General features: G+C 34.2%; 1 protein-coding gene across 3 annotated transcripts in view; it reads left to right on the top strand.

Moving 5' to 3' along the window:
• Positions 1-23,483, top strand: part of RCHY1 (ring finger and CHY zinc finger domain containing 1) — a 32,483-nt gene extending 9,000 nt beyond the window's left edge. For all 3 annotated transcript variants that reach the window (XM_063107753.1, XM_063107752.1, XM_063107754.1), the window contains 6 exons: positions 18,305-18,383; positions 19,769-19,813; positions 19,919-19,977; positions 20,065-20,091; positions 21,031-21,151; positions 22,911-23,483. In XM_063107753.1, the coding sequence (XP_062963823.1) occupies positions 18,305-18,383; positions 19,769-19,813; positions 19,919-19,977; positions 20,065-20,091; positions 21,031-21,151; positions 22,911-23,039 (460 nt within the window). In that variant the 3' untranslated portion in view covers positions 23,040-23,483. The remainder of the gene's footprint in view (positions 1-18,304; positions 18,384-19,768; positions 19,814-19,918; positions 19,978-20,064; positions 20,092-21,030; positions 21,152-22,910) is intronic.
• The last annotated feature ends 738 nt before the right edge of the window (positions 23,484-24,221 follow it).

Below are 24,221 nucleotides of genomic sequence, written 5' to 3'. Positions count from 1 at the left end.
ATCTTAGTAGCATTGCATTTTTCTTCTGAAAAAGCTCTCTGCTTTTCTACCACATGGCCAGGCTGCAAATTTTCTAAATCTTTATGCGCTGCTTGCCTTTTAAATTCTGGCTTTAAATCATGACTCGGCATAGGCTGTTATGTATTAGGCTGTTATAGTATTTAATGTATACGTAGGCTTTTATAGTATTTAATATATACAAAAGCATAACACATATTCTAGGGTACTTCAAAAAGTTCATATTCTTTCAATTCTGTTTTTCCACAAACTTTTTGAAGTACCCTCATATGTTAAAAAGTATAAAAATACAATGAGCAAACTACCCAGTTTAAGAAATAGAATGTTAACAATACTGTTGAAGCTGTAGGAGTTCTATGTTCAGTCCTTTCTCCTTGTCCCCACAGGAGATAACCATTATCTTGAGTATTTTCAATAACCTTCTTACTTTTCTTTTATATAGTTTGTTTTTAAGGAAAGATAAAAAACATAACAAAGCATGCAGAGATCATAAGCAAGCAACTTTATGAATTTTAACAAAGTGAACACATACCCTGTAACCATTCACCCAGATCAAGAAATAGAACATTTATGGCAACTTTACAGCCTCCCTTATACCCGCTGCAAGTTAATACACTTTTCCAAAGGTAGCCATTATGCTGACTATTTTTTGGCTTTTTTTTTGAAATTTATTTTTTTCATTGTACATGTTTATGGGATACAGTTTGTTGTTTCAATATGTGCGTGTATATCTAAACAGAGTAGTTAGCATATCTATCACCTAAACATTTGTCATTTCTTTGTGGTTATGACATTCAAGGTACTCTTTTCTGACTATCTTGAAATACACAGTACAATATTATTAGCTGTTGTCACCCTGTAACACCAGAATTTATTCTTCATACCTAACTGTAACTTTGTAACTTTGTACTGGTCTACCAGCCTTTCTCAGGGTCCTCCCCCTCCTCCCTTCTCTTTCCCTGCCTTTGGCCGTGCTAACTTTTTGAACTTTATAAATGGTACCATACAGTATATACTCTTTTGTGTTTTGTTTTATATGTTTTAAGGCCATGTCATTAGATGTTCACATACTTAAAATTGTTATGTTTTCCTCTATGATTGACCCTTTTGTTATTATTACTATACGATGTCCCTTTTTATCTGCAGTAATGTTTCCTGCCTTAAGATCTACTGTGTCTCTATCAGCTTTCTTTTATTAGTTTTTTTGTGTATATCTTTTTGCATTCTTTTTTTTCCAGACATTTTTTTATACTTAGATCTAAGGCTTATATCTTGTAAGAAGCATATAGTTGAGTTTTATGTTTGTATCCAGTTTGATAAAGACTCTGTCTTTTGATTGGAGTAGTTAGTCCATTTATTATTATTATAATTATGATATATTTCTGTTTTGATCTCCAATGTCAGTATTTTCTATTGCCTTAGTATTTGTCTATTTGTCTTTTTTCTCTCCTTTCTTGCCTTCTTTTGAATTAACCAGTTATTTTTGTATTCTAATTTTACTCTCTATAAGCTTGTTAGTTATATGTTCTTCCATTATTAACTTAGTGGTTATCTTAGAAATTATAACATACATCTGTGGCTTATTAGAATAATATGTTTTTCACTTCCTGGGCAATGTAAGGACCTTAAACACTGAGGATTTACATCTATTGTTGTCATGTTTTTACCATTTCTATTGCCTTTCCTTCCTTTCTGAGTCTCCAGCTTTATCTTTGGGGTTACTTTCCTTCTGCTTGAAGAATTTTCTTTTATGTTACTTTTAGTGAGGCTCTGTTAGTGATGAATTCTCTCAGTGTTTTGTCTCTTTGAAATGTCTTTATTTTGCTTTTATTTTTGAGTGATAGTTTTGCTGGGTATAAAATTCTAAGTTGACAGTTTTTTGCTGGCACTTTAAAGATAGTCTGGTTTTCCTGGTTTCTTTTTAAAAGTTACTTCTCAGGATTTTTATTGCTTCTTTGAAGGTAATGTCTTTTATCCCCCTCTTGCTACTTTTAAATTATTGCTTTTTGGCAGTTTTTCCATAATTTGTCCAGGTGTATGTGTAATATATATCTGGCTTGGGGTTTGTAGAGTTTCTTGAATCTGTAGCTTGATGTCTTTGGTCAATTTTGAAGTATTTGGGGGAAGTATCTTTTCAGATAATGTTTCTGCCCTATTTTCTCACCTCTCCTGAGACTTGAGTTTCACTCTGTCCCATATCTGTCTTACATTTTTTTTCCCTATATTTCTCTTATTTATGCTTACATTGGATAGTCTCTACTGATTTATCTTCCAGCTCTCTGTTCTGCTGCATTGAATCTGCTGTTAAACCTATTACATTTTTTATTTTATTTTATTTTATTTTTTTAGTTACAAAATTTACATTCAGTCTTCTCTCTCATTAGCTTCCAGTTAGATGAAATTCTTTACCTTTTTCTGTTCTTGAGCATCTTAATCACAGATGGTTTCAAGGCTGTTCCAGATAACTCTAATATCTTGATTACTTGTGGGTAAGTTCTCTTTTCACTTTCTCCCTTGCTGTGTGGTTCTACCTTTTGGCATTCTTGATACTTTTTTAGTTGATTGCTGGACATAATACGTAAAAAGCTGTATAAGCTCTGGGTGCTGTTTTTCTCTGAAGAGAATTTACTTTTCTTTTGGTAGGCAGTTAATGCAGGGACAGATAACTTTAATCCAATTAAGCATTGATATGATTAGAGGCTAAGTTTCAGTTTTTCATAAGTTCTATTCTATTTTTTTCCCCCTTCTCTTTGGCTTCTAGGACAGGGCTCCTTAGGGATCTTGATTTAAAAGCCAGGACTGTTTTACCAGGGCATCTCTTTTGTGGTAGGACCTAGACTCCCAATTTTTGCCTCCTTAGCACAGGGAAACTAACAGAGGTTTTACTTAGTTTCTTAGTCTCTTCCACTGCTTTCTGCTTAGCTTCTTAGTTTCTCACAGCACAGTTTAGTGTCTGCAAAACTCTCAAGGAGGAAAGAAGCACAGAATGTTGACTCTGCCTCAGTGTATTATTTCCTTTCTTTTTGAGGTCATGGCCCTTCAAGACCTCAGTTGCTCTTTACTACTTTTAAATAACTTGTTTATTTTCTTTAAATTCAACTTTCTAGTTCTCAGTGGGGACTTTTATAAAATATATAAACTCCTATATAAACTATTTCAGGTTTCAGATACTTTTCTAATAGGTTCTAGCTTATAATTACTTCTGGTGCTTTTTTGCTTGCATTATTGAAATGCAGTACTGATTCCAGATCTCAAATACATCACTAATAAGTTCTGTCTTATCATTACTCTGTATGTGCATCACCAAATTCAATACTTTTGAAAACTTTTAAGAGCTCATAATTTTGTGGAAGAGAAGATGGCAATCTTTACTCCATAATTGCAGAACATTTTTTTTTTTTTTTAAATCTTGTCAATGTACAATGTGGTTGATTATTTTGGCCAATTACCGAAACCTCCCTCCTTCCGTCCTCTCCCCCCTCCCTCCCAACAACGTCCTTTCTGTATGCTGGTTGTATCAATTTCAAGGAATTGTAATTGTCATGTCTTCTTCTCCCCCCCAGTTTTTTTGTGTATTTTTTATTAATTTTTAGCTCCCAGAAATAAGTGAGAACATGTGATATTTCTCTTTCTGTGCCTGACTTGTTTCACTTAATATAATTCTCTCTAGGTCCATCCATGTCATTGCAAGTGGCAGTATTTCATTCTTTTTTATAGCTGAGTAGTGTTCCATTGTGTAGATATACCACATTTTTCGTGTCTACTCATCTGATGATGGACATTTGGGCTGGTTCCAACTCTTAGCTGTTGTAAAGAGTGCTGCAATGAACATTGTGGAACAGGTATACCTTCGACTTGATGATTTCCATTCCTCTGGGTATATTCCCAGCAGTGGGATAGCTGGGTCATATGGTAGATCTATCTGCAATTGTTTGAGGAACCTCCATACCATTTTCCATAGAGGCTGCACCATTTTGCAGTCCCACCAACAATGTATGAGAGTTCTTTTTTCTCCGCAACCTCACCAGCATTTATCGTTCCAGTCTTTGGGATATTAGCTATCCTAACTGGGGTTAGATGGTATCTCAGTGTTGTTTTCATTTGCATTTCCTGAATGCTGAGTGATGTTGAGCATTTTTCATGTGTCTCTTGGCCATTTGTGTATCTTCCTTTGAGAAATGCCTATTCATCTCCTTTGCTTAATTGGTTTACTTGTGATTTGCTGTTAAGTTATTTGAGTTCCTTATATATTCTGGATATTAATCCTTTGTCAGATGTATATTTTGCAAATATTTTCTCCCACTCTGTTGGTTGTCTTTTAACTCTGTTAATTGTTTCTTTTACTGTGCAGAAGCTTTTTAGTTTGATATAATCCCATTTGTTTATTTTTCCTTTGGTTGCCCGTGCTTTTGGGGTCATATTCATGAAGTCTGTGTCCAGTCCTACTTCCCAAAGTGTTTCTCCTATGTTTTCTTTAAGGAGTTTTATTGTTTCAGGGTGTATATTTAATTCTTTAATCCATTTTGAGTTGACTTTAGTATATGGTGAAAAGTATGGGTCTAGTTTCATTCTCCTGCATATTGATATCCAGTTCTCCCAGCACCATTTGCTGAAGAGGCAGACTCTTCTGCAGTGTATAGGCTTGGTGACTTTGTCAAAGATCAGATGGCTGTAGGTGTGTGGGTTGATTTCTGGATTCTCTGTTCTATTCCATTGATCAGTGTGTCTGTTTTTATGCCAGTACCATGCCATTTTGGTTATTATAGCTTTGTAGTATAGTTTAAAGTCAGATAGTGTTATGCCTCCAGCTTTATTTTTTTTCTCAGCATTGCTTTGGCTATGCATGGTCTTTTGTTATTCCATATAAATATCTGGATAACATTTTTGATGAATTACATCATCTGTTTCCTTCCAAATACTTTCATGTGCATATCTGCCTTCGACATTTGTCTATTTTACTATATTAAATAAATTTTGGTGTACAAACATCATAAAAGATAGAAGAATACTGTCACACATCCTTTTAGCAAAATGGGATGGTCCAGTTTTTGCACAAAATATTGTGATTTGAAGTCCTTCCTATTAAATGCCTAACTAGATGAGGATACCATATTATCTTTTTGTCCTTAGAAATATATTTCTCATTCGTTTTCTTGAATGAGATTGTTCATCTGGGGTATCATCATCTGAAAACCATCATCTGATTTATTGCTTGTAGGATCAATTTTGCTATCATCTTTAGAGTCCAGAGCAGTGGTTCTCAACTGGGGACGATTTTGCCCCCAGGGATATTGGGCAATGTCTGGAGACATTTGTGGTTGTCACAATCAGGTGTGAGTAGTGTGTATGCTACTGGCATTTATTGGATAGAGGCCAGGGATGCTGTTAAACATCCTACGATGTACAAGACGGTCTGTACCATAAACAGTTATCTGGTCTAAAATGTCAGTAGTGCCTATGTGGAGAATCTCCAGCCTTGATTGTTGCTGTCTGCCTCTTTGCATTTATCTTCTGCTTTGTCTAAATTTTCCTCTGTCAGAATTATAATATTTGTCCTTATGGGTGAAAAATGAAAAATTCTGATTTCTTAACTGTTCAAGGAAACTAAAAGCTACAAAGAAGGTGTCTACAGACTTTTTAAAATAGTTGAAAGATGATGTAATACTTTGAGCAATACAAAAAAACCCCCGAAGGATGATGTAATAGTGATGTCTTATTTCATATTGTATTATCCTTTCAGGTGTGTCTACCATACTTCCCATTTTAGTTTTTTTGTTGTGATAGTTGGGAATAATTGACTTAGGTCTTAGATGAATGATTATGATCATCTCAAGTAGGTATTTTAGAAGGCATTATATCTGTTGTCATTGCTGAAGAACTTTTGAAATGTCTATTCTGCTCTTGCATTAATGAGTGCCTATGGCACACTGAAAATTCACCCTTGAGGATTTTCAGAATGCTGTTTTGATTTTTTAAAATTTGCTAAAATATATTAGAAGCAGAATCTATTAAATAAGATTAATAAACAAATACTATCATTAGTGAGAAATGACGTATGACCATCAAATAATGACTATTTTTTAAACAATAAAAATATCAAAAACAAGTTAGAAAATGTTTGTGCAGTGGCAGCATTACTAGAAACTCTTTATCTTCTTACAACTTTTTAAAAAATGATGCCATTTGAATGTATGAATTCTTATGTTTTTGTTAAAAGATCAGTGTTTTTACTTTGTAGCTATACCTTCTTGATAGTCTTTTACACCAAGAGTCCTCTTTAGGGATTTTGTTTTGTTTTTGTTTCTGTTGGCAGCCAGTATGGGAATCTGAATCTTTGATGTTGGTTGTTATAAGGTGGCACTCTAACCAACTGAGCTAACTGGCTAGCATCTCTTTGGGGATTAAAATCAAACATTTTTGTTTTAAGTGCATTATGAAACTTCATCACGCTTTTAGTTTATTAAACAAATCTGTAAGGCAAGGGTGATCAGGTCTTCTTGGCATAACTTTACTACTCAAATTTCTTCTACTCTTGGTTCTTACTGATTCTTCTAGGCTGTCCCTGACTCTGATCTGGAGATGTGGGTTTGAACGATTGCTGTTCATCCTTAGGCAATAATCCCTGTAAACACATCAATGCTTCTTACAGAGTTAAATAGTATATTATTCCTGACTTTACATTTTAAAATAGCTTGATGATAGTTATAGATTCTTTTCACTGTGGCAGTTTTTTCACAAAGAGTAATGTGCCCTAAAGATGGTCTTTCAGTTTTTCTTTAATAAGGGACAAACATCTGTTCTTAACGTTTTGGTAAGGGGTATATATCCTTACTGAAATGTACTAGAGTAGCTTTTTTTTAAAAAAAAAAGTAGGAAAATATTTCCTATTGTTATTAAGTAAGTACTTACTGTTTATTATTAAGCAGTATTACATAGCAGAAGTGGTTACTGTGTTCTGACTTTTTTTTTTTTTTTTGGTGGCTGACAGGTACGAGGATTTGAACCCTTGACCTTGGTGTTATCAGCACCATACTCTAACCAGCTGAGCTAACTGGCCAGCCCTGTGTTCTGATTTCGGATCTTAAAAAATGTTCTAGCCCGTTCACCATTTAATTCCATTTTTAGGAGATTATGTCAAAGAAACAGATATATATCAAGAATTATGTACAGAATATTTATTGGAGCATTAACTATAATAATGAAAAAATTATAAACAACCTATATATCTGGGAGAATTGTTAAAATTTCAATCCCATGTTAAAAGAAATGTTCTTGAATATTAATAGGGATTGGAGAGATGATTGGTAAAAATATATGTCAGGATATCATACATTCTAAAATATTAGTACTAGTTACCCATTGGTGGTGGGATCATGAATCATTTTCGATTTTGGTTATGTATGTTTCTTCATATTCTTCTGTATTTTATACATTTTAAATAGCAGATATTACTTTTAAAATTTAGAAAGTTGTATAGGTTTATAACTGAATTGGAGAAATAAAACATTCACTAATGGAATGATGCTTTAAATCAAGGGAAAAATGTCAGTTTTCACATTTCTGCAAGTTATTAGTTAAGCATCAGACAATCTTTGCTATGTGTAGAAAGAACACTATTGCATTAGTAGGGATAATTCATGACCTTAAATTTCTGTTCTCTTTGTGGAAGAATGGACTTACTAAGCATTCACTACTATAGAGTTTGTCTGATTATTGGCATAGGAGCTATCTTTTGTAGGAAGGTTTAAATAAAATTTTAATAGAGATAGGCCAAAGTTAAATAGATCAGAGTGGGCTGGAGTATAAATAAGTAACCAAATCTGAGAGAAGGCAGTAGAAGAATGGAATCGGGGTGATGGAGGTGGAAAGTAGGGTTGAGGACAGGAGTAAAAAGGACTTATAGAGTAGTATTTTAAACCAAAATGAATTTAATGAGTTAGTACCACCATTTAAAGAAAGAAAGAATAACAGAGATCAGAGTGTATCATACATAGTAAGGATAAATATTGTTTTGTTAATCTTTTGTTAGCCAAACTGTTTGTGTGAAAGAGTGGGGAGGGAAGATGGGAAAGAGAACTGGGTTAGAATGTAAAAATATTTCTTAGTGTTTTGAGGTTAAGTTTGAGAAACATTGCTCTAGAGTCTGCCAGATCAACTCCAACTGTAACTTACAGTACTGAAACCAAATTGACTGTTTTTATTTAAAGCTATTTATCTTTGAAATAGTTTTAAATGATAATATATATATGCTTTATGTATATAATTTTTAATAAAATAAATATATATATAACTCATGTAGTTAACATTTTCAGCACTCTTCATTCTTTTGTGTAAATCCATATATCCATCTGGTATCATTTTCCTTCTGCCTGAAGGACTTCTTTGACTTATCTTATTGTTTGGGTCTCCTGGTAGTGAGTCCTTTTGGCTTTTTTATGTTTGAGACATCTTTATTTTCCTTTCATTTTTGAAAGATAGTCTTGCTTGGTGTAGAATTCTAGGCTGAAGGTTTTTTTTTTCTTTCAGTATCTTAAAGATGTTGCTCTACTGTCTTCTTCCGTGCATTGTTTCCAATGAGAAATCTGAAGTCATCATTATCTTTCTTTCTCTGTACATTTCTTTTTTCTGTGGCTGCTTTAAGATTTTTTCTTTTTCTCTGGTATTGAGCAATTTGATTATGATGTTCTGTGGTATAGTTTTCTTCATGTTGCTTGTGTGTAGGGTTTTTGAGATTCTTGAATCTGGGTTTATAATTTTCATAAATTTCAGGAAATTTTTGGCCATTGATATAAATTTGCTGTCCTCTCCCTTCTCCTGATTGTCACATTTGGGGTCTCCAATTACATGTATGTTGGGTTGCTTGAAGTTGTCTCACAGCTGACTCATGCTCTTTTTTTTTGTAATTCTTTTTTCTTTCTATTTCATTTTAGATAGTTTCTATTACTGTCTTCAAGTTGATTAATCTTTTTGTTTAATATCTAACTTGCCATTAATTGCACCAGTGTATTTTTCATCTCAGACATTGTAGTTTTTTTCTAAAGAAATTTGATTTGAGTATAAACTAATTTACTAAGTATTCTAGTTAGTTAGAACAGCGTATCAGTAAAACTCAGTGACTCTGAAAAAAAAAGTTTGATGTGGGTCTTTTTTATGTCTTTCATATCTGTATTAACTCTTTGAACATATGGAATATAGTTGTATAACTGTTCTAATGTCCTTCTCTGCTAATTCTAATATCTGCGCCAGTTCTGGGTTGATTTCAATTGATTGACTATTATTCTCATTTTAGGTTGTGTTTTTCTGCCTCTTTGCATGCCTGGTTGTTGCTGATTGGATACCACACATTGTGATTTTTACCTTGTTGAGTGCTGGATATTTTTATATTTCTGTAAATCTTCTTGAGCTCTCTTTTGGGATGCAGTTAAGTTTGGAAAGTTAGGCCTTTCTAGGATCTGCTTTTATAATGTGTTTGGTGGATCTGAAGTAGTGCTTATTCTAGGGCTGATTATTTTGGGGCAATGACTTCCTGAGAACTCTATCCAGTGCCCATGAATTATGAGTTTTTTCAGTATAGGTGGTGGGAACAGGCATTGTTCCTGGCCATGTATGAGCAGCACTCTTCTTCTAGTTCTTTTAGTTGGTTCTTTCCCCAGTCTTGGGTAGTTCCGTCACATCTGTGTGCTGATATGGATCCTGCTAAGTACTAGAGGGGCTTCTCTGTGCAGCGCTTTCCTCTCTGGTACTCTGTCTCATGAACTCTAGATGTCTTAGTTCTCTAGACTCTCAGCTTATCATCTCAATCATGAAACCTTCCTGGCTCTGCCTTAGTTTCTCCAAGCTACCCCAGCCTGAAAACTCTCTAGGCAATAAACTGGGGTTATTGCATGGCTCACTTAGTTTATTTCCTATCTCTTACATATCACTGTCCTTTGTTGTCTGATGTTCAGTGAAACTTTTGTTTCATGTATTTTATTTTTTTGCTGCTATTTTAGGCAGGAAGGTAGATCTGGTCTCTGTTATTCCATCTTGGGCAATAGTGGAAGCCTCCCTACAGGATTTTACCTATGGAGTTTGACAGGCTCTTCTAAAGTTCGTCTGTAAGAGAAATTCATAATAGCTAAGCAAATTTTGGAAAGGAAGACAAAGAGGGGATTGCCTTTCTAATATCAAAATATGATAAAGCTACAGTAATTCAAATGGTTTGTTCTTTGTGCAGGAATAGACAGATAGATAAATGGAAAACATAGAATGTGTGTGTATATACATAGTTAAACATGTGAATTTATAGCAAAAGTGACATTTCAAATAAGGGGAAAGGGTGTTCTTAGGATAATTGATTATCCATTTGGAAAACAAAAAATTGATTTTTAAATCTTTATGTATTCATTAGAATATAGTTTTAGCATCTTCTGACAGACACCCAAAATAGTAGTGGCTCAAGAAAGGTAGAAATTTCTTTCTCATGGAAAAGTCTGAGTCTTACAGTTAAACAGGAGCCTAGGCTTCTCTTATTTTTTTGCCCTGCCAACCATAAGATATTTTCTTGTCTATGTAGTCTAAAATGACTCAATTCTGGCCAGTGTAAGGGGGGCAGATAGGTGAAGGGAAGGTATACCCTTGTCTCTTAAGGGCACTACACAGAATTTTGATTTATCTCTTCTGTTCACCACCTCCAGAGAAGTTGGAAAATAGTCTTTATTCAGGACAGCTCAGAATAGCTCAGTGCCTAGCTAAATGTTATATTATTGTGGAAGAAGCAGAGAATAGAAATGTCAGAACAACTAGCAATCTCACCTTTACTGTACATAACAAATTTCAAACAGATTAAAGAAAAACATAAAAAAGAATAGCCATAAGTATTAGAAATATGCATAGGAGAATATGTTTAAGATTCGTAGGTTACAAAAGTCTTTCCTAAGCAAAAGTCAGAAACCATAAGCCATAAAGGTAAATAAATATTGATGGGTTTTCACAACATAGAATTACAAGTGGTTGTATGACAACCATTATAAACAAAGTTAAGAGAGATGATAGGCTCCTGCTGCTGCCAACATCATCCACATGGCTGTGTAGTTCCCCGCACCAACACTGCAACAACCAGCGCTGCAGCCACAACCACCCATGCTGCATTGACATGGGTAGGGTCACGAGCAGAGCTGCCAGAGAAGAGAGTGTAGCTCCAAAACCCAGTGGCCCAACCCACAGGGGGAATAACGCTGCCCCCATGACCCACACCCTTGGGTGGGAACTACTTGTGTAGTCCATGTGACTGCCTTGACCCAGGAAGGGACATATGCAGAGCTGCCAGTGTGCAGAAACCCAGGATAGCCAAATAGAGTATGGAAGAAAATTCTCAGCCACCACCAACCCATCCCCCAACTGGGAGAAGCAAGGACCCAGGAATAGCCCATTCATGTAGGAAAGAGGAACGAGAAGCCCCACCCATTGTCCCCCATTCAAGTTGAGGAGCAGCAGAATATCCCAGTATGAGGGTCCTAGGACCTTAGCTGGGTGCTAGCAAATCTGCCCAGGGTCACCCAACTAAGCCAAGGAATGACAGGGAACCCAGACACTTCTTCCAAGAATTCAGGATCTCTCCCATGTCCTTGACAACCCAACACAATGTCATTTACTTCAGCAAGGAACCACTAAGAGCCCCAGTGCTGAGGCCATGGAGGTACACACGACTCTAACATTGAATACAGCCAAAGAAACCACACAACTACAGTACTGTGTCAACACAGGACCAAAACTAAACCATGTTACCCAAGGGTCAATATAAAACACATGTGCAGGAGTCTCTTTCCTCAAAAGCTACTCTACAGTAATGGAAGAAGTAGCTGCCCTACGGGATGATCAAATGTCAATGTAGAGATACTAGAAATACTAAAAAATAAGAAAATATAACACCATCAAAAGAATACAGTAATTCTCAAGTACCAGATCTCAAACAGCAGAAAACTCTTGAAATGACTGAAAAGAAATTCTGAGCAACATCTTAAGGAAACTCAATGAGATACAGCAAGACTTAGAGAGAGGACACAACAAAATGAGATAAACAATCCAGGATATGAAAAAGGAAATTTACAAAGAGATAGATATCTTAAAAAAGAATGTAACAGAACTGCAAAAACTGAAGCATTCATTTAATGATATAAAAAAACTGAGAGCATAAGTAGCAGGCTAGGGCAAGCAGAAGAAAGAATTTTTGATCTCAGTCTTTTTGAAAGACCAAAAAAAAAAAAAAAAAAAAAATTTAAAGAATGGAGAAAATCTAAAAGAGCTATCAGACAACCTTAAGCACACAGACGTGTTCTAAAAGAGGAGTAGGAAGTAAAAGGCATTGAAAATCTATTCAACAAAGTAATATTGGAAAACTTTCCAGATATTGGGAAAGATACAGAGTTTCAGGTCCAAGAGACTTGCTCAGAGAACCTCTAAAGAGGTCCTCTCCAAGACACATTATAGTCAAACTGGCAAAACTCAAAGATAAAGAGAGAATTCTAAAAACAACAAGAGAAAAGCATCAAGTCACGTATAAGGGAGTCACCATCAGATTAACCACAAATTTCTCAACAGAAACAGAAGAAAATGGGAGAGAGAGCACCAAATCCTAACCACGAGACTACCAGGGAGCATCTGAAAATGGGATGATATATTCATATTAGTAAAAGAAAAAAACTGCCAGCCAAGAATATTATACCCAGTAAGGCCATCCTTTAGAGATGAAGGAAACATAGTGTATTTCCAAGACAAAGAAAAATTGCAAGAACTCACCACCACACTACCAGTCCTGGAAGAAGTCCTTGAGAGAGCCCTGCATCTGGAATCCAGAAATTGATAATCACCACCATGAATACATGAGAAAGAACAAAACCCATTGGTAGAGTATATATACAATCAAGAAAGAGAAAGAAACTATAACTTACCATATCAAAATACCAGTGAACACATAAGACAGACAATAAAAGGGAAGGAAAGGAGCAAAAGGTATTTGAAACAACCAAACCAAAATTGATAAAATGCCAGGCATAAGACATTATCTTTCAATAACAACCTTAAATGTAAATGGTTTGAATTTCCCACTCAAATACATAGACTGGCTGATTGGATTAAAAAACCAGACCCAACTATATGCTGCCTACAAGAAACCTCAACTGTAAAGACTCACACAGGCTAATAGTGAAGGATTGGAAAAAGATATGCCACACTAATGGAAACCAAAACCCAGCAAAAATTGCTATTCTTACATTGGATAAGCTAGACTTTATTGAAAAGAGACCGAGAAGTTCATTATGTAATGATAAAGGTATTTGTCCAGCAGGAAGACATAACAGTCATAAATACGTATGCACCAAACATTGGCACACCCAGATATATAAAGCAGACACTATTAGATCTAAAGAGAGAGATAGACCCCAGCACAATAATATTTGGGGACCTCAATACCCCTCTCTCAACATTGGACAGATCATCCAGACAACAAGTCAATGAGAAAAACAGGATTTAAACTCCACTTTAGATCTGTTGCATTTGGTAGACATCTACAGAACATGTCATCCAAAAAGCTCAGAATATACTTTCTTTTCATCAGCACATAGGACATTTTCCAGGATAGACCATGTTAGGTCACATGTTAAGCCTCAACAAATTTTAAGAAGTTGAAATGATCTTAGGGATCTTTTCAGATCACAATGGATTATAACTGGGAATTAATAAGAAAGGAAACTTTGGAAACTGCTCTAATACATGGAAATTAAACAACGTGTTCCTGAATGACCTATGGGTAAAAGAAAAAATTAAACAGGAAATAAGAATATTTCTTGATACTGTTGAAAGTAAAGACACATCGTACCAAAACCTGCGGGATACTGCAAAAGCAGTAGTAAGAAGTTTATTGCAATAAATGTTTATATCAAAAGAATAGGCAGACTTCAAATAAACAACCTTTTGTTACACCTCAAAGAACTAGAAAAACAAGAACAATCCAATCCCAATGTTAGTAGATGGAAAAATGTAATTAAGATCAGAGCAGAATTAAATAAAGACCAAAAAAAGATACAGAAGACCAATGAACAGAAAGTTGGTTTTTGAGAAGATAAACAAAGTAAACAAAACCATTAGCTAAACTAAGAAAAGAAGAGAGAAGAGCCAAATAACAAAAATCAGAAATGAAAAAAGAGACATTACAACCTATTCCACAGAAATAAAAATTCATTAGAGACTATTATAAATAACTGTACACCAGCAAATTTGAAAATCTGGAGGAAATGGATAAAATTTGGTACATAAACAAACTACCAAAATGGAACCAAGGAGAAGTAGAAAACCCAAATAGACCAATAACAGGCAATGTGATTGAAGCAATAATCAGCAGTGTCCCAACAAAGAAAAACCCAGAACTGGATGGCTTCACTGCTGAATTCTACCAAACCTTTAAAGAGGAATTAATACCAATTGTTATCAAACTATTCCAAAAAATTGAAACAGAGACCATTCTCTCAAACTTATTCTGTGAGTCCAGCATCACCCTGATACTCAAATCAGACAAAGGTACAACAACAACAAAAAGAAAAACTACAGGCCAATATCCTTGATAAACATAGACACAAAACACAAAAATCCTCAACAAAACATTTGCAAGCAGAATACAACAGCACATCAAAAAGATTATATGGCATGATCAAATGAGATTCATCCCAGGGATGCAAGGATGGCTAAACATATGTAAATCAATAAATGTGATACACCAAATCAACAAAACCAAGGACAAAAACCATATGATTATCTCAGTATTCAGAGAAAAAGCATTTGACAGAACTCAGCATCCCTTCATGATAAAGACTCTCAACAAATTAGGTATAGAAGAAAAGTATCTCAACATGATGAAAGTCATATATGACAGACCAATCACCAATATCTCCTGAATGGGGAAAAACTGAAAGCTTTTCCTTTAAGAAAAGGAACAAGACAAGGTTGCCCACTCTCACCACTCCTATTTAACATACCATTGTTAGTACTAGCCAGAGCAATCAGGCAAGAGAAAGAAAGAAAGGGCTTCTAAATTGGGAAAGACAAAGTCAGATTGTCCATGTTTGCAGATGATGTGATTCTAAATACAGAAAAACCTAAAGATTCTTCCAAAAAACTCTCAGAGGTGATAAACAAATTCAGTAAAGTTTCAGGATACAAAATCAATATGCAAAAATTAGTAGCATTTTAATACTCCAACAATGAACTGGCATAAAAAGAAATCACGAAAGCAAGCCCATTTACAGTAGCTAACAAAAAAGTAAAATACCTAGGAATAAACCAAGCAGGTGTAAAATCTCTACAATGAGAGCTACAAATCACTGCTGAAAGACATTAAAGAGGACACAAAAAGATGGAAAGACGTGGACTGGAAGAATTAACCTTGTGGAAAATCCATACTACCCAAAGTGATCTACAGATTCATTGCAATCCCCATCAAAATAATAATGACATTCTTTGCAGAAATAGAAAAAACAATCCTAACATTCACATGGAACAACAAAAGACCCCGAAGAGCTAAAGCCATCCTGGGGGGGGGGGGAAGCTGGAGGCATTATATTACCTGACTTCAAATTATACTATAAAGCTCTAGTAACCAAAACAGCATGGTACTGGCATAAAAAGAGACACACAGACAAATGGGACAGAAAAGAGGAATCGATCCATGCACAGAGACACCAAGAACATACATTTGGGAAAGGACAGGTTCTAAAGTAAATGATGCTGAGAAAACTGGATATCCATGTATAAAGTAAGAAACTATACCCATAACTCTCAGTGTATACCCAAATCAACTCAAAATGGATTAAAGACTTAAATATAAGACCTGAAACTATAAAACTCCTAGAAGAAAACATTGTGAAATGCTTCAGGATGTAGGATTGGGCAGAGACTTTATAAGACCTCAAAAGCACAGGCAACGAAAGAAAAAAACAAATTGGATTATATCAAACTAAAAAGCTTTGCACAGCAAAGGAAACAATCAGCAGAATGAAAAGACAGCCTATAGAATGGGGAAAATATCTGCAAACTATGCATATGAGAGGGGATTAAGAGCTAGAATATATAAGGAACTCAAAAGTAAAAAACAAGTAACCTGATTAAAAAAATGGGCAGGGGAGCTGAACAGACATTTTCCAAAGAAAGGCATACAGATGGCCAACAGATACATGAAAAAATGCTTAACATCACTAAGCATTGGGGAAATGCAAGTCAAAACCATATTGTGATATCATCTTATCCCACTTAGACTGGCCATTATCAAAAAGACAGAGAATAACAAATGCTGGTGAAGATGCGGAGGAAGGGGAATCCTCTTGCACTGTTGGTGGGACTGTAAATTAGCATAGCCATTATGGAAAACAATATGAACTGCCATACAATCCAGCAATTCCACTGCTGGGTATATACACCCAAAGAAATGAAAATCATGTTGCAAGGATATCTGCACTCCTGTGGTTATTGCAGCTCTTTTTACAATAGCCTTGATGTGGAACTAGCCTCAATGTGCATTGATGGACGACTGGATAAGACAAGTGTGGTATGTGTACTAATGTAATGCTACTCTGTCATAAAAAAGAACAGAATTCTGCCACTCGCAGCAACATGGATGAGCTTGGAGAAAATTATTTTTAAGTCAAATAAACCAGACAGAGAAGAAGAGATATTGCATGTCCTCACTTATTTGTGGGGGCTAATAAATAAATAAAAAAGAAAGATACAGCATTCACAATAAAAGGTTGAATTCTCAAAAGGAGAGGGTATAACTGTGGTTACTAGAGGCAGCGTAGGGGTAGGGGTAGTGGGTTTAGCAAGAATTTGGTTAAGGTCACAGAGAATGATTACATTTTGTAATGACAAATATACTAATTACCCTTATTCGATCACAGTGTATACAGTTATTGATTTTCAACTCTGTACCCCACAAATATGTACAATTATATTTCAATAATAATAATAAAAAACACTACAAAGTGTTTGAATAGCATGCCTATTAAGCTGGTTTTAATTTTACATTTTAATCAAAAAAACAAAAAGAGATGACAGATTAGAAAAGTAAATGTAACATATACTAATGAAAAAGATTAATATCTAGGATATATAAAGACCTTTAAATAGGTAAAAAAATAAATACCCCAGTAGAAAAATGGATAGAGCACATGAACAGACCACCCACAGAAGAAATCCAAATGGTTCATAAACATTAAAGTCTAATCCCTGTCTCATAATTTGAGAAATGCAAATTAAAATGAGATCTATTTGTCTATCATGTGGGCAACTAGTTTTGGCCAAGATGTGAGGAACATGGTGCTGTTATGCACTGCTGGTGGGAGTGTAAATTGGTAAAGATTGAGTATCTGTAATCCAAGAATCTGATATCTGAAATACTTGAAAATCTGAAACATTTTTTTTTTTTGTCTTTTTCCGTGACCGGCACTCAGCCAGGGAGTGCACCGGCCATTCCTATATAGGTTCCGAACCTGCGGCGGAAGTGTCGCCGCGCTCCCAGCGCTGCACTCTCCCGAGTGCGCCACGGGCTCGTCCTGAAAATCTGAAACATTTTGAGTGTTGACATGATGCTCAAAGGAAATGCTTATTGGAGGATTTTAGAATTTGGATTTTTGGATTAGGTTCAACTGGTATGAATTCTGCAAATATTCCAAAATCTGAAAACATTCAAAATTCTAAATGCTTCTGGTTCTAAGCATTTCAGAAAAGGGGCAATCAACATGTGGGCTAAGTGATGCCTGGACAAGGATGTTTATTATTTCATTGTGGCAACTAGAGATTATAAATTATATCAATAAAGAATATTTTTAAAAGTTATGATACATTCATACCTGGTAATACTATGTAGGTATTAAGAAGAATGAAATGGTTCTGTATAGACAGACATAGAATAATCTTCAGGATATATTAAGTGTAAAAGTTGCAGAACAGCATATACAGAAAGAATCCATTTATGTAAGCAATAAAATCCAAAATGTATATCTCTATATATCTCTTTTTCTTTCTCTCTTTCTATATATATGTGCAATTTTATGGAAAAAAGCCTTAGAAGGGTAGATACTTTTCTGTTTACAATGCTTATTATATTTGGAGAAGGATATTGAGGATCTGAAAGTTTACCCCATATTCTTCAGTGAGGTTTGAATTTTTTTGCAGTGAGTCTAAACTTCTGTATTATATAATGAACAAATTATCACTATAATAAGAAATAATCCAATCTTTTGGCTTTCATATGTTTTGTTAGGATTGGTCCAAAGGAAGATTTTTTCCACTGTTTGAAATGTAACTTATGTCTCGCTATGAATCTTCAAGGAAAACACAAGGTATACAATTCAGTTTGCATGATTTTTAAAGTATTACAATGTTTTTGAAAACCAGCTTTAATTCTAACACTAGAGTGCTTTAAAAAATTCGTGGAAAAATAGAATTCTCAGGTAATGTGCATCTATCCATGACTTTTTGAAGTACGCTCATGTTTTAGAAACATTTTAATTTTCACATATTAACAAGTACTACTATATTGCTTTTTTGAAAAGCAATATTAAGAAGTAGATATTCCTTATGCCTCAGGATATCTGATCTACGATTTCTTTATAGTGTAAGAATGCTTATCTCAGTTATTAGCATGATGTTGACAACTTCTAGATTGGTTTATGGATTCTTGTCATTGGTACTGTTTTTCAGAATAACTTCAAAATAAGAGAAATACTGAACAGTGTAACCTGTTAGTACAGCATTCTGTGAAAACTCAAAATATTTTATATTTTCTTTCATAATTAAGACATAAATATTTTTAATATTTTATAACTTTAGGACTAAAGAAGTGGTGGCTTGTCTGAAATTTTAAGGGTTAGTAAGTGGCAGAGCTGCAATTATAATCCAGATTTTTAAACTTATTATTTTGAGGGTTTTTGTCCTTATTATACTCTGTTGTCTTTAAAAAACTGCATGTATAGTTTCTCTTGTGATGTTTTTGTTGTTTCCATTATCTTTTATTGTCTATACTAGTAAATGGTCCTGCCATCTATTCAAGTGTTTCCATTAAAAACCTGGGAGTCATCTATGGCACAGTGCATTCCCTGACCTCCCCACATCTAATCAGACTCTAAATGTGTTCAAGTTAAGAACTCAAGCTATGGAGTCAGCCTGCTGGATCCCAGATTTAATTACACCTCTTACTAGTGTGTAACTTTGGAAGTTATGGCTTTTCTAGGCCTCAAATAACTCGTCTGTAAAATGGTAATAATTATACTTAGTCTGTCTAAGGTTGTAAGAATTAATTGAGCTTCTACAGGTACTGTTCTTAACATATGGCGTGTAGTAAATCTCAATAATATGAAATATTATTACTGTCAATGTTATCATTAAGTAGTTTAGCCTGCTACTTTGAGGTAGTGGCTTTGAAGTGAAATATGTATAACAAAGGAAGGTTGCATACCTTATTATCTTTGGATCTTGATTAAGTGTCTGGACTCTCTGAGTCAGTTTCCTTATCTGTAAAAAGAAGGTAATCTGAATAATTAAGATTTATTGAGCATTTTCATTGCTTCACTGTTAAAAAGTTATTTTCCGACATATAGGGAGCATGTATTAATGTTAGCTATTATTTTTAGTAAGTTGGTTTTCTTGTTTTTCTTATTAATACTGCTGTTATATATGACATTTCCATATAGTTAAGCTTTTGTTAATGTGTTTCTCTTTTTAACAGTGTATTGAAAATGTTTCCCGGCAGAATTGTCCAATATGTTTAGAGGTAAACTTAAAATATTTTTTACTTTGGAAATTTCCCTCTTGAATTTAAAATACTTGGATGTTTATATTGTCTTTATTCAAGTACTCACATTTATTTCCTTTATAGGACATTCATACATCTCGTGTTGTTGCTCATGTCTTGCCATGTGGACATCTTTTACATAGGTAAGGTAACTTATTTTTCCTTAAAGATATTTGAAAATCGTGGAAATAGATTTTATTTTACTAAAATAATGTTGTATTTTCTTTCAGAACATGTTATGAGGAAATGTTGAAAGAGTGAGTGTTTCGGATTTTTAAAAATTATAATTGTAAAATGTCTGGATTTTTTTTTGTGGAAGTGGGGGTGATGGGCAAACATTACTGCTACTTATACCATATTGGGGATGGCAGATATTTATATTGAGATGAGTAGGGTACATGAGTAATGTTAAACCGGACAAAGCATTTGGGGGATATAGGGTCCCCTATATCTTTCTCACCGTGTTCCATTATGCCTTATCTTCTCCTACAACTTTAGACAGATACCTCTTGTTTTCTGGCCATACTTACCAGGGAGGACAGCCTCTGCCAGAGCCAGTCATAGTGTAATAAAAATGCTGAGGAATGTTGCTTAAAATTTTGATAGATTGTTATATTGGCCTGATATAATGAACTGCAAAGAAAGCCAGTTAAAGAGATTATCTAAAGCTGAGACTTTATTGTGGGAAAGGATGTTAAGATGAGATGAGAACAGTTAGGAAAGAAGAGACTGTGTAAATGTATTTTGGTCCTGCAAATTGATGAGCAGAAATCTTAATTTAATATAAGAGCCAGATAGAAGGGAACTTACTCATATTTTTAGAAAGGAAATAATATGATCTAAACAGTTTTTAAAGAGTATAATCTCTTCTTTGAATGCATGTATTAAGAAATTGAGGTCGTTTAGCTAAGGAGTAATTTGTTTTTTTAAATATATGAAGTATATTCTACTAAGAATATAGTCTAATTCTTCTCCACTTTAGAGAATTGTGGAAGAAGAGTTAGGTTTAAAAAAATACCATAAGATACAGGACTTAATTTAAAATTTTTGTAGTGTAAAGTTTCCTAGGTTCTTAAGAGATTACTTGAAATAGCCCTGTCTTGGATGGTAATGCCAGTTAGCTTGCATCTTCTGTATACCTGAGTTGATATACTCTCCATTTAATGTTTGGAAAATAACCCTTCTATCTTTTGTAGAGGTTACAGATGTCCATTATGTATGCACTCTGCTTTAGATATGACTAGGTACTGGAGACAGCTGGATGACGAGGTAGCACAGACTCCTATGCCATCAGAATATCAGAACATGACTGTGGATGTGAGTAGAATCAGCACTTAAAACTTTTCAGGATCCTTGTTGATATTCATGTTTATTTTTGCCCTTTTGCTCAGATTTGTCTAAAAAATACTGCTTTGACACAGGTGCCGATGTGATGGTTAATGGGAAGGACAAAATGATCTTTCAAGTTTAGTTACGTTGAGTTCAGACCAGAAAAAAGTCCTAAGAATAACTTTGTGCAGTTTTTCCCAACACTAGATGGCAGGCAAAGTCTTCATTCTGAATTATTTACACACTACTTGTCAGAGTCAGTCAGTAATGTAACTGACTAGAGGTGGATCACTGGTCTGGTATTTTAATTATGTTTTATTTTTAATTATTTTAAATTTTATTTCAGGAGAACATGTTTGTTGATTTTTGAAGATTACTTTTTGGTTTTTAATGTTTATTACCCTTTTTATTCTATCCTGGACTTTCTTTATTTGGTCTTAATTAGTCTGCAACCTAAAGTACAAAAGGTATTCTGTGCCTTTTTCCTTATTGAGAATGATCATCTTTTTTCATTAGTTGAGATTTGTTGCTGTGTATTCTCAGAATAGTATTGAGTTATAGATCAGAATGGGAAAACTAGATAGCTTTCTGTGCTTTATAATTTTTGGACAGATAAATTTCTGAACATTTTCAGATACTACATACAAGGATAAAAACTGCATAAAGCCAAATAAAAACTATTTTTTTATTCACACTGGAGTGTTTCATAATTTATGTGAATAATTGAATTGTAAGGACAATGAAAGATCATTTTTGGTAATAACTGATAATCATGTGATGTTTTACTAGAGGCTGAAGTATACTATGTTCCATGTATATAATTTTTTTGAGTAATAGCTTTATTAAGATATATTTTATGTACTGTGAAACTCATTCATTTAAAGTATGCACTTCAGTGCTTTTTTAGTATATTCGTGGAGTTATGCAAACATCACCATAATTTTAAAACATTTTCATCACCCCAGAACGAATCCTCATACCTATTAGCAGTCACCCCTGATTCCCCAGGCCTTGGCTATCACTTTCTGCATTTAGATCGTATTTTTTAAAATAATTATTTTCTAAATTATAATTTAGAGCATATTTGGAAATTTTTTGTTTATAATGGTGTGACTATTCTAAAGCCACTGCTTTTCTCACGTGGTAATGATCTCTTTTCAAGTTAACACCTTTTTCATTTTTCAGGATCTCACTTAATTTAACACTAGAAGTTATTAATTCCTAAAGGCATCTAATTGTCATTTTAGGGATAAGCCAAGAGCTTCTCTCTTTCTTTATTCAATTTTATGAACTAGTCTTTTTGGACTTTAATTCATTCCTCAGGCTTGGGAGACTAGGAACTTAGTATAGTAACCGTAAAAATAAGAGTGTAAAAATTTCAGTTTTTTTAACTAAGAAACAAATTTCTGTGTCAGTGAAATTATGTGTGTTATTCTGAATTATTAGGTATTGATTTGAATATGCCTAGGTTCTTGTGTTATTTATACTATTTGGAAACTGTTTTAAAATAAGGTTCCTTTGCTCAAATCTGCATTTTCTTTTTATAAATTTAAAGCCACCATAACACAGCTTCTTAGAGTTTTCAGTGAAAAAATAAAAGATATTTCTACTTATGGAAATGTTTAGATTTCTCTGTATGTATTTCATATCTTTACTATGATTTTCAAGGGATTTTTGTGAGCAGACAATGCCATTTGTTTCTGTAAGATTTAAAATATTTAACTTGAATTATCTCTACACTTTTCAGATTCTTTGCAATGACTGTAATGGACGATCCACAGTCCAGTTCCATATATTAGGCATGAAATGTAAGATTTGTGAATCATACAATACTGCTCAAGCTGGTGGACGTAGAATTTCACTAGATCAGCAGTGACCAGCCTATTCTGCACTGGAAAACAGCATGTTCTGATATAAAGAAAGACTTTCCTTAGTATCTTGTTGTCAGAGTGTGTCATAATCTGTGCATTACGGTTGATATGTTTTGTACTAGTATCACAGCATAAAATCATGTTATAAGTACTTAAGGATTCAGGGTCTCTTTATAGAATTATCATAGCTCTATGTTCAATAAAAGCCACTGTGCTGTGTTTTGATTGGAAATTCCTTTAGTGTCAGTTGTTTGGAAGCCAATGATGTCTGCCAGATATTCACATTCATATAAGTATGTTATATTTTCATGTAAGTTTGCTTTAAGTGACATTGTGCACATAGAGTTCATTTCTAGTTTTTGCTAGAACTGTACTTAATTCTCAGTAGTATTCTTCTTAAGGGCTGTGCTATAATAAGAATAAGTTCTACGTTATTGTTAAAATCTAATTACATATGCTTTAGAATTTTCTAAAGCAGTCCTTTGGATTCTATTAATGTGAATTTTGATGTAATAACTGCTAATAAAAGTATATTGAAACAGTGTTTTATAGAAAGTTTTTTCAAACATTGTCTATTTTGGGGCCAGTTGGAGCAATATGAGTATAGTAAGTTTATATGTGAAAGAAATACTCCTCTTTCTTTTGAGGTATACTTCTATAAGAGTAGTTGGGGAAAATGTTATATAAAATAATAAGACTTTTCCAAAGCTTTAAGAAAAACATCCAGATTGAAAATAATTTTGTTGAGGTTGCCCAAAATTATTTCTGCAAAGAATCATTCATTCATTCAGCAAGTGTTTATTGAACAACTACTGTGTGCCATATATGGTTCCAGAGGCTGTAGAAACAACAGGGAACAATAAAGACAAACCTCTCTGACCTCATGGTGGTACCTTTTAGTGTTCCTCATATTCGATCAGTCTATCTGTGTTTTTCTTTATGCAAGTGGAAGATGTCTTTGTTGTAAATGAATGGATTGTTTCTTCCCTAAGTGCTTGAAAGTAGGGATAGATGAGTGGGAGGGGCATGGGATATTATTCCTGGCAAGACCTCTAATTTCATAATACTTTTTTGTGCTCAAATAATGTAAGTAAATATACCTCTTAATTCAGGAACAAAGTTAACAAATATGCTTGATGATCCAGCCAACTTTTGCATAAGTATTTTAGTATTCAGATTAGAATTAG

The sequence above is a fragment of the Cynocephalus volans genome, chromosome 9 (genome assembly GCF_027409185.1).
Source record: "Cynocephalus volans isolate mCynVol1 chromosome 9, mCynVol1.pri, whole genome shotgun sequence".
Lineage (NCBI taxonomy): Eukaryota > Metazoa > Chordata > Mammalia > Dermoptera > Cynocephalidae > Cynocephalus > Cynocephalus volans.
The sequence above is the reverse complement of the archived record's forward strand: the minus strand, read 5'-3'. Positions and strand labels throughout refer to the sequence as shown.